We start from the raw sequence: 15,114 nt of genomic DNA, 5'->3' as shown, positions 1-15,114 counted from the left end.
ATTGAACCAATAACACGAGTCAACATTATCAATCCATTTCCAGACTGTCCTCGACATCCTAGCATTAGTCAATGTTTGAGGCACTTGACATTTTCTGTCAACAATCACTGGTTTCAGCTTTCTGACGAGTCTTCTAGATCTTTCTACTGGCTGGTGTTCTGATTATGGGAGACATTCACATATCACAAAGTGTCTTATGTTGGACCCTGATGTTCTAGTTCTCTGTGTTGTAAACTCAGGAAGGTATTCTGGGTAGTTGCTAAGGATTGTTCAAATATCCTCTGTTCAACATTTCTTCAACAATAGAGCGTCCGTTCTGTGTTCAATGTTCTATCTTCCTTCCAGTTTGTGCTATCAACATTGCGACGATCAATATTTCATTGTCAGACTTTGGCTATTGCTGGTACGTCAGGCTTTCCTCACAACACTGCTGACAACTTTGCAACGGCCCGCCAAACTACAGACTTCACAACGGACTTGCCTTTTGGATAATTCCAAATATTTTCGTCCCAACATTCTTGTAAAACCATGAACATGCTGGTTTTCAACCGGCTGTAGAATCGTATTGGGCTCGTTTTGTTTCAATACTGTTTTAGCAGGAAGTCAGCTGATATATATTTGTGCCATAGATTCTTTCCAAAAGTATTTTATTCTCGATTCCTTGTGATTGGCGGCACAAAGCTGATAAAATGTATCAATAGAGGAAAAGGCCAATAGACACACATTGACATTAATGGTCTTGGTTTTAAAATGCTTGGTTTCCGTTTATTGGATTTATACATGTATTCATTTATAAGCCATAGCATTGGATCTTTTGCGGTCATAATATATTAGACAGTATTTCATTTTGTCTTAATTTACATTATTTAATTTCATATTCTGTTCTTGTACATATCCCATATTCTATAGACTTTTTGCAATACTTTTTATTTTGTAGTTCTGTATTTTATTATATATGTTGCATTGTTGGAGGAGCTCAGGTCAGACGAATTTAATTGCCATTTCTACTGTGTGGCTTTGTGCATATGACAATAAAACCTTTGAATCTTTGAATAATTTGACTAAATCACCAATGTCTCTCCTTCTTTCTGTTCCTGTCTGTCCGATGTCTCTCGTCCAGTCGGTATTGGGGGGAGAGATGGGTTTGGGGAGTCCCGGCGGCGCGGCGTCGCCCACCAAGCCAGCCGGGCAGTACTACCAGCACTACGGCTCCAACCCTCGGAGGAGAACGCTGCCGATGGACACCATGGGTGAGACGCGCTGACACTCTCATTATGTAGAAGCCTTACACTCGCATAGGGACATTCACATGAACAGTGATGCCATTGAACTGCTTCCTCCTTTGAGAGCAAGAGCTCAGACATTTTCTGGCCCCATTTTTACCCTAAAACTTCCATATGTCATCATCAATGTGAAATAATTTGTCTTTTCCAAGAATATACATTTACTGTAAAGGAAAAATTGCATAGGATATTTAAAAAAATACAGTCAAACCCTTTTTAAGTGTTATTGTTAAATAAGAAATGCAATTTAATATAACAATCCTGCAAACAAATCTCCCTTTATGAACATAATGGTGGTGTGTTTATGTTGGTTTAAATGTAACTTTATGGTCAGTTGAAATAAAGGTAAAACACCTAATATTAGTAACATCCAAATGGGTTACATTCATTTGCAGCATCCAATAAACCCTCCAGAATTCAAAGGTTTTTACAGGCTGCTATAATAGTCTATTTTATAGTTGAACCCAATAAACCTGTGTCTTTGGCTTCAGTGTTGATTTAGAGCAATGGGAGCATGAAGTGAGGTCTTCCACTCACTTTATAAAATAAACATATTATACCTTACAAACACATTTTCTGTTTTAAACTTGAATATACAAACAAATGATATTTAAGTTTTCCAACTTTTAGGAGAATCTACCCTTTTCAAGTACCATTATTAAAAAAAAAAAAAGAACAACCCGCTGATGATGAACTGACTTTTTTTGTGTTTTTTAAAAGATGCACACACCTTTGCATTCATACAAATGATTATGATAATGTAAACCAAATCCCTTTCTTATATTATTATATTACACAGTGCCTTTAAAATTCAACCTTTTTATAATTTGGTGAATTCCCATTAAACATTTCCAGTATTATAATTATTGGACTGAAAGGTAAAAAAGCATTTCAATAAAAGATAGCTATCTGCTTTAATTTACACTTCTGTTTCCAAACTGAAACTTTTGTCAGTGACATTTGGAAACATTTGAACCTGAGCTAATCCAGGTTTTTCAGCCGTGTGTTTTCTGTTTAGAAGGCCGAGCAGAGTGTGTGTGACCGTGTGCGACCATCCTGTTTGTCCCTGTGTCATTTCAAAGGGGACTTTAAGCAAAAAAAAAATTATAATACAGGGAAGTCTTTTAAAAAAGCAGCACAATAGTGGCCGTGGTGTAGCCTTGGTAGCGCTAGCCTTGTGAGGACACACACACTGGGCCAATTTCCCAAAAATAAAAAAAGCAGCCTTTCATTTCTCCATCAAAGTCACACCTTCCCAGTTAATAGACTGCTCCCTCGCTCCCCTTGAGAGAAACCCTGAAAAATAATACAAACATGTCAAAAGCTGCCCTCCTTCCTTTTATCGCACCAAAGAGAAAAAAATCCACCCCGTCCTTTTTTGTGTCCCGTCCTTTTTGTATTTTCTGCATCTTATTGTGTCGCGCATGTTTGCAGTGAAAGCTCTCTTTGTAAATATATTGACGGCGGTGGGAAAAGTGTCCTCGCTCTTTCCTCTCCGGGTGATCGATGATTAAATTCCACACAAATAAAACCAGAAGTTCCTATTTAGAGAAATAAAAAGCCTCTTGGCCTGTTCAACCCCTCATGTATTGTTTTGTGGCTTCTTTTTCTCTTGCAGAGGTTCACCCCAAAAAAGTGCGGAAGGTTCCTCCCGGCTTGCCGTCCTCAGTAAGTGATAAGATGCCTCTTTTTTTTATTATTCCTGTGCTATTATCGCTGCTTCGAGTGTGTGTGAAGAAGAAGAAAAAGGGCTGCTGATGCTCCTGAACGTTTGGAATCGCTGAGCTGGTTTTGTGTAACAGACGTTGCCAGGTTTTGCGAATTTATTGTCGAGGTGAACACGATGTTGGACACAAACAGCTGTGGGCTGATGTTGTTCTATGTGTAAGGAAAATGGAGGTGTAGTTGAATAAATCCCTCTTCTTTACATACAGGATTAACAGCATAAAACTATACAAATGTCTTTGATCGAAACCTCAGCAGTCGATATGCTCGGCTGCTGGTTGGAGGTTTTTATTTTTCAGTTTTGAAGGGATAGAAGTGCTGAAAAAAACATGGAGTTTTAGAAGAAGCTGTTTTGTGAATTTGTGGAGATGAAGCTCATCCTGCTGTCGGAGCTGAACGTAAACAGCTGTTGGTTCTTTGTTGTCTGTTACTGTTGTTAGAATAACATTAAAGAGGTTCCTTCTAGAATAAATACTCATACTTACTAAATAATACACTCATGATATACACTTTAATAAAAAAATATTGTTGCATGCATTACATGTACTTTATATAACAACTACTTTTATATATCTGTTATTTTTCTCATAGTACTTTAGAGTGTGTAAGGGTGTCTTTTTGTGCATTTTAATTCATTTATTTTGATATAAAACAGACCCAATTTATGGGTGCCTTCAAGAGGGATTGTTGCTTTTAGGAAAGTCATTAAAATATGTTAAATGTCAAATACAAGGACTTAGAGTACATGTTGCTGGAATGAGCTGTTGAAAACCGAGATATTTATTATTTGGTTGACTCATTATTTTTGGCCTTCTGGATTGAGACTCTTTCCTTTCGATAAGCTGCTGGTTGGTCGACTGGAATATTAAACTCAGCATAGTCCCTTCAAGGTGGAAGAAACAGGGACATCTGTTCACGAAATGACTGAAGTAATGCAGAAAGTCCTTCACTACCAAACACCCAACATGTGCTTTTTACACATTCTCCTCCTTCATGTGTGTGTCTCTGTTTTATATGGCTGTAAACTGAATCTGTGTGTGTTGGTCGGACAAAACAACACGTTGGAAGACACATGATGGACATTAAATGATTCGGTAATTTCAGCTCTGAACAGATCATCCCTCAGATACATTTTCTCTCAGTGTGCAGGATCTCACAGAAATCTCTGATCAGAAAACGTGTCAAAGCGTCAGTGTTTCCTCCAGAGCTGTGCGTTGACCCCAGCTGTTTGAATCAGAAAGACACGAAGTAACAGCACGCTTAATAATGTTCATTTTTTATTTCAATGTTTTATTTTTTACGTCTTTGTCTTACCTTCTGGTGTTCAAGTAGTCTGCTGCAGGTTGTAGTTTGTTTTAATTTTGGACAATTTCATTGATATAGGCTTCTGTTGTCACATCACAGTATGTTTTATTACATGTTTTGTGGTTTTGGTTGAGTTTATACATGTCATTTTGAACCTTAATTTGGTTTGGAGTTTGGCAAAATGTAGTCCATCGATTGATACTTAAAAAAATGTTTTAATCAAATATATCTTTGTCATCAATTCAATGTCACCAGTGCGGTTCAAATCTATATTCTCCAGCTCTTTATGGTTGATAATATCCAGTTTTGGAAAATACGTGGGTGCCGTCTCACACAAAACAAGCAGGTATGATGTGAATATGCCCTCATAATGATCCAAATATCTAAAATCATCGGTAGTTCCAGCTGTAATTCTCATTAGATGTATTTCTTATTTTGACTTTGAGGTGTTTCACAAGTGGAGCGTTTTTTCCCCTGTTTCTGACCTCATTAATCTGCAGTTAACGATGGCTGAATGTGCGCCGTGTCAGCCGGCTCTTTGGCTCGGCAGGAGTCCGCCTTTCTGTGGCCTCGGCCCGCTTTGTCCGCGCTTCCTCCTCTCTTTCCTCCTCCTCCCCTGTCTGCATCAGCCTGGGGAGGGAGGGGGGAGGACACAGGGAAGACGAGAGAAACAAGGAGAGGAAAAGTGTTTTTTTTAAGGACAAAGCCGGGAGGTAGCGTGTTTTTTTGGAGTGGTTGGTGTTGTTTTTCTGAAGTGGACGAATGAGACGTGATGTCATCAGGACTGCTAGTGTTTTTTAATTTTAATTTACCATGAGAATGTGCAATCCAGAGATGAAAATTAACAAGACAAAGCATTTTGTCTAAACATTCACAGTTAAGGCTGCGAATCTTTAGGTTTCTCATGACTCGATTTTGATACATAGGGCCAGGAATAGATTAAAATGTAATTCCTGATTCAAAATAGATTCTGGATTCAGTGCATCGGATCTCCACTCTGCATTAATAATGCTTATAGGTGTGACAAAGATAAATCTAAGACAAAATGTAGCATTTATTCATTCTAAACTTAAAAATAATAAAGCATTTTAACTATGTGTTTTTAGTATTTCTTAATTCTCAGTGACTTTAAGGAGTTATACAAACATTTTCATTTTTATCCAACCATTTGTGTCTGTTATGCAACTTGTATGCTAGTTAGCCATTGGGTACCATACCAGATGCAAGACTCAGGCAGGTGTGTTCAGGCAGAATTTGAGTTGAATTTAAGGTTTATTCGGATGGTTACCTCCCTTGCTAGCTTGCATCGATCATACAGCTGTTATCTGATTGGTTGCGTGTCGAAAGGTCTTCTGTTTGTAATTTGAACATTGAACGCAGCGCTCCGCGTCATTTCTGAATCACCTCCATTGGACTCCTTTGTTTACTTCCGTAACATAGTACACATCACTATGTAACACCCATGCTTCTATTGGGTAGTGTCAACACATTGTACTGGATGTGGCTAAGGGGCGGGACATCTATAGTGGTTGACCAATCACAACAGAACCGGCCAGATAACCAATCAGAGCAGACTGGGCTCTGGTTTCAGACAGAGGGTGAAAAGAGGTGCTGCAGCACAGACAGTATGAGAAAAATAAAGAGCTTTTTGAACATTAAAGCATGGAGACATGTCCCAGTAGAGACACAGAATACAAATATGAACCTGAAGATGAGCATAAAACGGTCCCTTAAACCAGTGTTCATAGGTAAACCAGTGGCACCATCATTGGGACACAGGGTGTGGACACCAGTCTGTATTTCTAGCAACATCTCGACCACCTCCCTAGTATGAAATCGTGACACCGCTGTGGACAGACTCTCTGCGACGTATTGTTTTGACGGTCATGTGACGCCGCTCTTGGATCGGCTCGCCTTGCCTTCATGTCTGCGGCGCTGTGAGCGTCTCTCTCTCTAACCCGCTCTGTTTCCAGCCTGTGATGTGAGTAATCCTGCCGGCTGCCTGCCTCACATCAAGAGAGCCGGAGCAGGAGAGCACTCGCTGCCTGTGAAACGGAGAGATGGTTCAACTGCAGGGAAATACACTCAGAAGCACTTCCTGCTCACTTGTTGGCAGCAGGAGTATCAGTTGTTAAAGAGAGCAGAAACTCTACCAAGAGCTTTAGGGTTTCCTCTTATATTTTGTAATTTGATCAATGTCTTAGGAAGCTTCTGTCACTTCCAGCTCTTGCTTAGCTCTGTGGCTTCTACTTTGAAAGGGCATCACATTGCTGACGGGTGTTCATTCACCATTCATTTTGGGTTTAGCTTTAGACATGGTGTTGAAGGAGTGTCAACAAAACAGATATCTGTGTTATTCATTTGTACTTTTTTGACTATTGTCTAGTAATGTGTGCTTACAGTGCAAACAGGAAATGCTAGTTGCTAATGGAAGTTGTTATGGTGCAGATTTAGCAACATTTAAAGACATGTAGGTTAAAAAAGGGTGTAGCTAACAGATAGATAGATGATTCTATCATCAAACATGAAGAATGGTGGGAAACCATCTGGCAAAAATACAATAAGAAATATAGAAATAAAACAAGCTTTAAATGACAGTGCAAAATCATTTATCTTTTTGAAAACGTTATTGTTTCGGACATGAGTAAGACTCTTAAATATGAGTAAGACTCTTAAATATCTCACATCAATTCATGTTGTAAATTAAAACAAGACAAATGGACAAGACTGTTTTCTTAGGTTTGGTAAAAACGATCATGGTTTGGCTTCAAATAAAAATAAGTATATTGGTTAAGTTATTGATTTCAAGAACGTACTGTACCTTCTATAAAGTCAACGTCGTAGACCTTTGTTTTTTGCATGGAACACCAACAGCTGTCTTCCCGGGAAAAAATCACCAAAAACATTGCTTCAAAAATGATATTGACAATGGAGTTATGAGTATGGGAGTTCAGGATGATCCCCGAAACAATAACCTTTCATCCTGTCCATTTGCAAAGGCTTTCACATATTATTCTTATATCAGTAATGGCAGTTGTTCATATCATATCAATCAGAATTGAAAACGGCAGAATGTAAAAGTGAATAATACAGTTTAAGATAACTGTAAAGGGTTACAGTCGTGTTAAGGACTAATAGAAAGCATGGATCCTGCGATGATGCAGTTTGTATAATACAGATTGTCTCTCGTTGGTGCTCTAAACTGTAGAAGAAAGCGGCATATGAGATGAGTTGTTGGGGATTGATCCTGTCACCCTGTCAGCTGCTCAGATCAGTTCCATATAGAGTGAGTCTGCTCCGAGATTCCTGCTCTGCTGCTGAAATGTTTTTCAGTTTTTTCTCCGGATGGTCCGGCCTCCAAACTGCTGCCAACAGCGACTCTGTTGCTTTTATTCCAGCTCTCAGCAGCCGACAGAGCTGATGTCCTCTTTCTTCCGTCTCTTTTGTGCAAACATTTTAATTATCTTTTAATGTAAGCATCTATTTTGATAGTTTTATCCAGCTTGACATTTTACATATTTTGCGAAAAGATGTAGGGATTCCTGTGAGTGTTTTGTAACATCAGTCAGGTGGAATTAATTTTTCATTCAGATAAAATGTAGTATAATTGTAGTTCCAAATTAACGACAACAATAAATTGATAAAATCTCAAAGTAACATTTTGATTGGATATGTGACATCCATATAACTGGACATTTACTAAATGACCTTCACTTCCTGTGAGCTACTGATTCACAAATTAAGATTTTCTCTGCTCTATTTGACACCTCTTCCTTTTGATTTAAATATTAACAATAGTATTAGTGTGTGTACTTCCTTATTTATCTCAAATATAACTGATACATGAACTGCAGCTGCTCACTATTGAGTTAACAACACATTTACACAGGATGTAAATCCCTTGTTAATGTAATATTTGGGACACGTTTTTCTTATTTCGTTCAAAATGTATCATTTCAGATTTTTTTTTTTTACATTGTTGTACTTGAGAAGCACCATTTTAATTTGCATGGATATGAGTAAATATAGTATCTGTGATTTGTTGAACTGAGTGTTATTTAAAAATACAGGGTGTGTATTTTGTTGGACGTAAAGCAGGTGCTTAACAAAACCTCAAAGAATCAAAAAATATACACGATCTGAGCTTTGTCTTTTTTAATAAATGAGTATTTACATAGTGTGTTGCTGACATTGTATTACATTGCATGGATTTAGACACAACTTCACGAACACATCATGATCTGCAGTCCGCAGAGGAAAAGATTTAGGAGAGAAATATGATCAAATATATATGTAGAGAGAAAGAAGGAAAAAACTAAACAGAAAGGGTTGAATGTATTAAAAGTAATATTCTTATACGTCACATATTAACTGAAGATCTAACTGGAAAACACACACACTCTTACTCTCTCTTTCTCTCTCTCTCTCTCTCTCTCTCTCTCTCTCTCTCTCTCTCTCACACACACACACACACACACACACACACACACACACACACACACACACACACACACACACACACACACACACACACACACACACACACACACACACACTCTGCCCAGCCTGCACCTGCTCTTGGTACAAACACAGCTTCACAGAGGAATGCCTGCATTGTGCCTGGATGCCTGTGTGTATGTGTTTGTAGTTGTGTGTTGTTCTACACACACATTTCTTCCTCCCTCTCTGTGTTTGTGTTGTGCTTCCATTCGATGTGCAGGAATTTTGTAAACAAGGTTTTTCCTCCTCCGTTCTTAAATAAATCCAATCAACAAAGCTCTGTCCAGACGAACTCGCAATAACACAATTGAAGCGCTGTCAAGGCCAATGGGCGAACACACACACACACACACACACACACACACACACACACACACACACACACACACACACACACACACACACACACACACACACACACACACACACACACACACACACACACACACACAGCGTTATTCAAAACCAGCCCCATGGCGGTGGTGGGTGTAGGACATAAACCTCTGTAGACCATTGTGATGCTTCTGTTCCTCAATACAGTGAGTCTTTGTTATCCATATATACACATGTTTAAAGTCATGTTACTAATATAACAAGCAGCACTACCTTTCTGTCCTGCTTCACAACGAAAATAGTGGCACAAACTTTGACGTCTCAAGCCAAAAATCCTACACTTAATGATAAATATTGATTTTCTGAAAATATGAATTCCAGTTTAAAATTTAAAAACGTTTTCAGTGACTTCAATAGAATAAGGGTTAAGACTTAAGGCTAAAATGCTTGGAAACACCTATGTATATTTAAAAAAGCAACACCTGTTTACGTGTACATTAGGTATTAGTGACACTTAAAGGTGGGGTAGGTAATTTTGGAGAAACCAGCACGAGTGCGCTAGAATTAGAAAATACACAGCCGTAACAAATCTGCCACTTCCTTACAGAGCCCCTCCTCCAACACACACGAACGTGCACATGACCGATGAGGGCACGAGATAAGTTTGTGCACAGATGGAAGGCTGACAGGCAGGTAGGCCATCCAGTTATTTTAGCCGCGCCGGCTCAGATGATTGGTTGTGCTTTTTACAGTACTACGGCTTCCACAGATGACATTTTTTTATGGATTTGTTGTCAAAGCACTTAAGATATTCATTGCTATCGGGATGTTAAGAGCATTCCATGGAATATAACAACAAGTGAATCTCGAGCCGGTTTCTCAAATGTACCTACCCCACCTTTAAGTTGTGGTAAAGCTGCAATATATTTGTATGGCCACTAGGGGCAGCAACAACTAAACGTGAGGATAAACACACCGTATTCAGTTATAAAATACATCTTAAAATGTGAGTTTTTCGGCAGTTAGTGGATCTTTATTTTGGGAGATGTTTTTGCTGGCTGTTTAAGAGACTAACTTGCTTAGTTAATGCACACTTTACCTGCTAGATTCAGAGATGTTTAAGTGTAATTTTAAGCTTGTTGTCAGTGGTATTTGACAGCGTACTTAATCTTCAATACTTTTCATTGTCTCACTTGCTCTTTCTGATGACTTAATTGGATCTTTGGGCTAGATTTGAAGGGTTAGACATGTGCATGATGTATTTATGTACAATACATTTGCATTGCATTTCCACTTTATTTAAATTTAAACATGTTTAACCTTTATTTCTTGCTGGTAAAAACTTCATTTAAGGCAAAAAGTCATGTCTGTTTCTTTCATGTCAGATCGACTGCACACGGTGGGTCTTTTTCTTTTTAATTAATTCTTTTTTCCCCCTCCCCTTCCTTACTGTCTCCCCGCGCTGCAAGTTTGTTATTGTTGTTTGTCAAATTTACTTTGCTGACTTGATGATTTACTTTGAGAAACAATTAAACGTCACTTGAGAGGAGAGCGTGGGATGTCTTTGTAATCAAAAGGAAATTAGGCATCAGTTGTAACATTAGCAGGTTGCAGAGTGCCGTCTCGCTCCTGTTCTCTTTGTGGTGTTGGGAGGATAACAGCGTTTTATCTTTAGATATGATTGTTTTGGTTAATTTGTTGTTCGGGCTCAGTCTCCAGCTAGTCTTCAGAGCTTTGCTAATGCTGACTGAATAAACAACAAACACACACACACACACACACATATACATCAAGATTATCTCCAGACATGGATCTAATGAAACCAGGATAAGCAGCTATTAGAGCAAATGGAAATAAAATGATATATAAGTCAGCATTAGTGTCCTTAATGGTAATTTGTATTCCATAGATGCTTATTTTCTTTCCTTTTTAAACTCAATTCTACACACACGCACTTCTTTACGCTGCCAGATTTCACCCAGGAAGCTTTTGTGGAGATGATAACAAATGAAATATTACATATACACACTTAAGATAGTTGATGAAGTTTTCATTCATATCTTCATATTTTCCAGCTAAGTGGAACCTGCGTAGATAGCATTGATCATCATACATTTTACATTTTTAATGAATCTTATCCAATTGAGGGAATTTTTTAAGATTTTTATGATGTAAAAATGACTTAATGCTCTTGTGTTACAAACTATTTAAATGTATTTTGAATTGGAAATGCATCAGATTTAATAACCCACTGGTGATGCTTTATTCAAAACTAGAACATATATCCTATTCAATTTCAAATTCTGGTATTTTCACTCTTTCACTAAATCAATAATATATTTCCCCCCCAAAAATGTAAATGTGCTTTTTCATTATGTGTTAAGCATAACCCTTATACATAAAAAAAAAGTAATGTTATGTTGTGATTCATTTAACATATTCAAGCTCTTAATCTGCATTTCCTTTATTTATAATAAGAGAAAGCTTAAGCAGATATGGTTCAATGGTACGGGATGATTAGGTGACTTAATTTCTATAGAAACGTGGAGTGTAGAAGTGTCTCAATTGTAAGATATTCAATAGATAATGTTATCATTTATTTTCTTTAACAAATTCAGAATTTCAAGTTCACACGCACCTTTAGTTACTTTGCAAAACATTCTGAAACAAAGCACAACATGTACAACAATCTCTATTCAACACTTCCTTTGACATCATATTTAAATCCTGCATTGATGATATTAACACAGGAAAAGCAATGTTTTAAAGTGTCAATTAGCAACTTGTTATACCAAAGACTAACCTGCAGGGACCACAAACTCAGTTTAGAAATTATACAATGCAATACAATCTCTTTTTTACCTGAACACATCATTTAGTCACTTCAAACTGAGACGTCCTACCAGCAGCAGAGGTTACCTTAGCCAACAGTCATTCAAAGTTTAGTTAAAGCAGACCCCAAAAAAGTGTTTTCAGACCCTGAACCGATGAAGTCCTGTCAGCGATGTGACCGGGGCGATCTGATCTCTCCCATCTCCGGATATTTCCTCCCTCTTCCCCCCCCACCCCCCCTCCTCTCTGTCCTCGGCTCAGATGTGGTTTTGTTTAAAGTCGACAGCGTTAATTAAATTAAGCCAGGTCTTGCAGGAGGCACAGTGGAGCCGGCGGTCTCTGGTGGGCCGAGGGTGGAGGAGGGGGGGGCGGTCTGGGAGGAGGTTCGGTGAGCCACACTGGCCCCTTCAGGTGGGCCCAGGTACCACAGGAGCCACAGACAGGACCAGCACACACTCAGCCTTATTGGTTATTGATGATATAACCTGCTGTTGGATACTTTTGGTTGGAGTCATTTTTTTGAAAACCCATATTTTGTGAATTTTAACAAACAGTTACAAATGTTTTTTTTAAGTACTTTGTTTTGTTTGAAATAAAATATGTAAAGGCTTTTAAAAAAATAAAAATACCTTGTAGATCAAATCACTGTGTCCACACAATTTGACAAACGTAAAAACACTCAGTGAGGTGCTGAAAATAGTGTGTGTGTGTGTGTGTGTGTGTGTGTGTGTGTGTGTGTGTGTGTGTGTGTGTGTGTGTGTGTGTGTGTGTGTGTGTGTGTGTGTGTGTGTGTGTGTGTGTGTGTGTGTGTGTGTGTGTGTGTGTGTGTGTGTGTGTGTGTGTGTGTTAGCAACACTTTATTCTCAATCAGTGCTACAGGTATAATAAACTGCAGGTCACCATAGCAACAGTACTAATGCTTCATGTTACACACTGACAGGTGATGATTTGTCAAACTTGTTTGTTGGTAAGTGCTCATATGAGAGTAATAATGCACTCTGAGGAGTTCTGAGATAAAGCAGTAACTAATTAAAAATGATTTAACAATTTCAGACAGTTTGGTTTTGGAATTCTAGTTTTGTAGCAGATGTGTGTGTGCATGTGTGTGTGCATATGTGTGTTGATAATCTATCCTATTTGCTTGGCTCCCGGCCCCTAAATGTCCCACACGGTGCATTAAGCCGCCATTTTGTGTCAGATGGGAAACCTACTAATTGAATAAGAAGGCAACGGTTAATGTGAAATATTTCAAATGGAAATATAATGCAGGCAAGTTTATTTATATACCTTTCAACACAAGGCAATTCAAAGTGATTTACAAAAGTGAGAACCATTAAGAGCATTATTGGGATATAAAGCATGGTAAGCTCATCTCCCACAAGTGTACGGTAGTTGCTATCATACCTAATTAATAGTATTCTGTCTTGCTCCCAAGATAGCTTATCGGTTACTGTTTACACTGATAGCTCTCAAAGCTAGGCAGGCAAACATTTTGATCAATTATAGCACAATTCCTCACCACTAATGGCCTGTCTAAGGAAATGGTCTGGACACATCCTTGGCACTTGTTGGTCAATTAGTTATGAAAACAAACCTCTAGCCTTTGCCTCAGAAGTTGATTTTCTTCCACTTCCACAACTTCCTCATATCTTCCAAGGCTTCTTGTCAATGAAATAACCTCAGCCTGTTGCCTTCCTGTCCTTGTGAGGACATTTGGCTTCTACAAAGACCTTTCTCTCACACACACACACACACACACACACACACACACACACACGCACACACATGCACACACACACACACACACACACACACACACACACACACACCCACACCACACACACACAGACACACACACACACAGACACACACACAAATGCCTGCTGCAGATGTGAAAGTTCCCTGGTGCATTCCTGAGCCCAAACATTTGGCTGTAGTAACAGGCTCTCTGATTCGCTCCAACACACACACACACACACACACACACACACACACACACACACACACACACACACACACACACACACACACACACACACACCTAATCAGCCTTCATTTGTGGTGACAGAACTAATTTGAGTTGATGATAGAGTGTTTAATATTTCTTAGTTGTCCTCCTCGGCTTCAAAAAATGTCAAACACAATTATGCTTAGGTCTTTTTCCCCGCTGTAGTTTCACTTACGGAGTAAAATAACTTTTAATATTCATTTTTATGAGAATACACTGTTATAGCTGACTAGGATCACTAGGTATTGACATGAATACATTATTCTTGAGATGTTCAAAGAGGCTCAAACACCATGACATAGAGAACTGCCATATTTATACTTCTTAAAGCAGCCATATTTTCTTCATGATTTACTTAATTTGAGTTTGAAAACACATTTTTTGACGTTTAATTTTAAGTGTCAGATGTCAGTTAGTCTTTAAATGCAACACCAAGTAGTGTTTGGATAGCGCTGCTCGCTGACAGCTAAGATGCTGTGTGATTTTAACTTGACAAGCTGTCAACACAGTTTTCTCACAAGGAAAAGGAAGTTGCTGAATTTATTATGAGTCTTTAAGCAAAAACAACTACTTTAAAAGTTTCTAGGTGACATTTTTCTATATTTATCCTTATCTGATGCATAGTTTGGAGGTGTATCTGTAAGCATATACTCTAAATATGGAATAACATTTGTATTAAGAAAAAATCTCCATTATATGAACATCAAACCAGAATCAAAAAGTCCATGAAAATAACTTTCAGAACTTCCTGAAGAAGAACAAGATGGAAGAGAAAAAAGTACTTGCAATATTTGTGAAACATTATAAAAATATTTCAAAATTTTGGAGTAAAAGAACAAAGTTAATTAGTACATTTGAACTTGAGAAAGAAGTTACAAAAAACAAAGAACGATTCAAACCTTGTTCTAATGAAGAGTTTCAGCTGTAACAAAGACTACGCCATCTACATTTCACACACATACACATAAAACACACACACATCCTGCCGGTGTGGATCAGCCTCATCTTTACTCGTTGTTGTCATTCTGAGCACGCTCTGTGTAAAGTACACCTGAAGTCAAAGCGCTGAGCGAGCCGTTTCTCAGCAGCAGGTCGCTCTGACTGAAGCTCAGCAGGCGCTCAGGAACA

The 15,114-nt window shown here is 38.4% G+C and overlaps 1 protein-coding gene across 5 annotated transcripts in view; it reads left to right on the top strand.

The window, feature by feature from the left end:
- Window positions 1–15,114, top strand: part of LOC117478868 (transcription factor 4-like) — a 188,287-nt gene that overhangs the window by 102,915 nt on the left and 70,258 nt on the right. For all 5 annotated transcript variants that reach the window (XM_034125794.1, XM_034125795.1, XM_034125792.1 and 2 more), the window contains 2 exons: window positions 1,121–1,250; window positions 2,902–2,951. In XM_034125794.1, the coding sequence (XP_033981685.1) occupies window positions 1,121–1,250; window positions 2,902–2,951 (180 nt within the window). The remainder of the gene's footprint in view (window positions 1–1,120; window positions 1,251–2,901; window positions 2,952–15,114) is intronic.

The sequence above is a fragment of the Trematomus bernacchii genome, unplaced genomic scaffold (assembly GCF_902827165.1).
Source record: "Trematomus bernacchii unplaced genomic scaffold, fTreBer1.1, whole genome shotgun sequence".
In the NCBI taxonomy this organism is placed as follows: Eukaryota; Metazoa; Chordata; class Actinopteri; order Perciformes; family Nototheniidae; genus Trematomus; species Trematomus bernacchii.
This window is presented reverse-complemented; position numbering and strand designations above follow the sequence as displayed.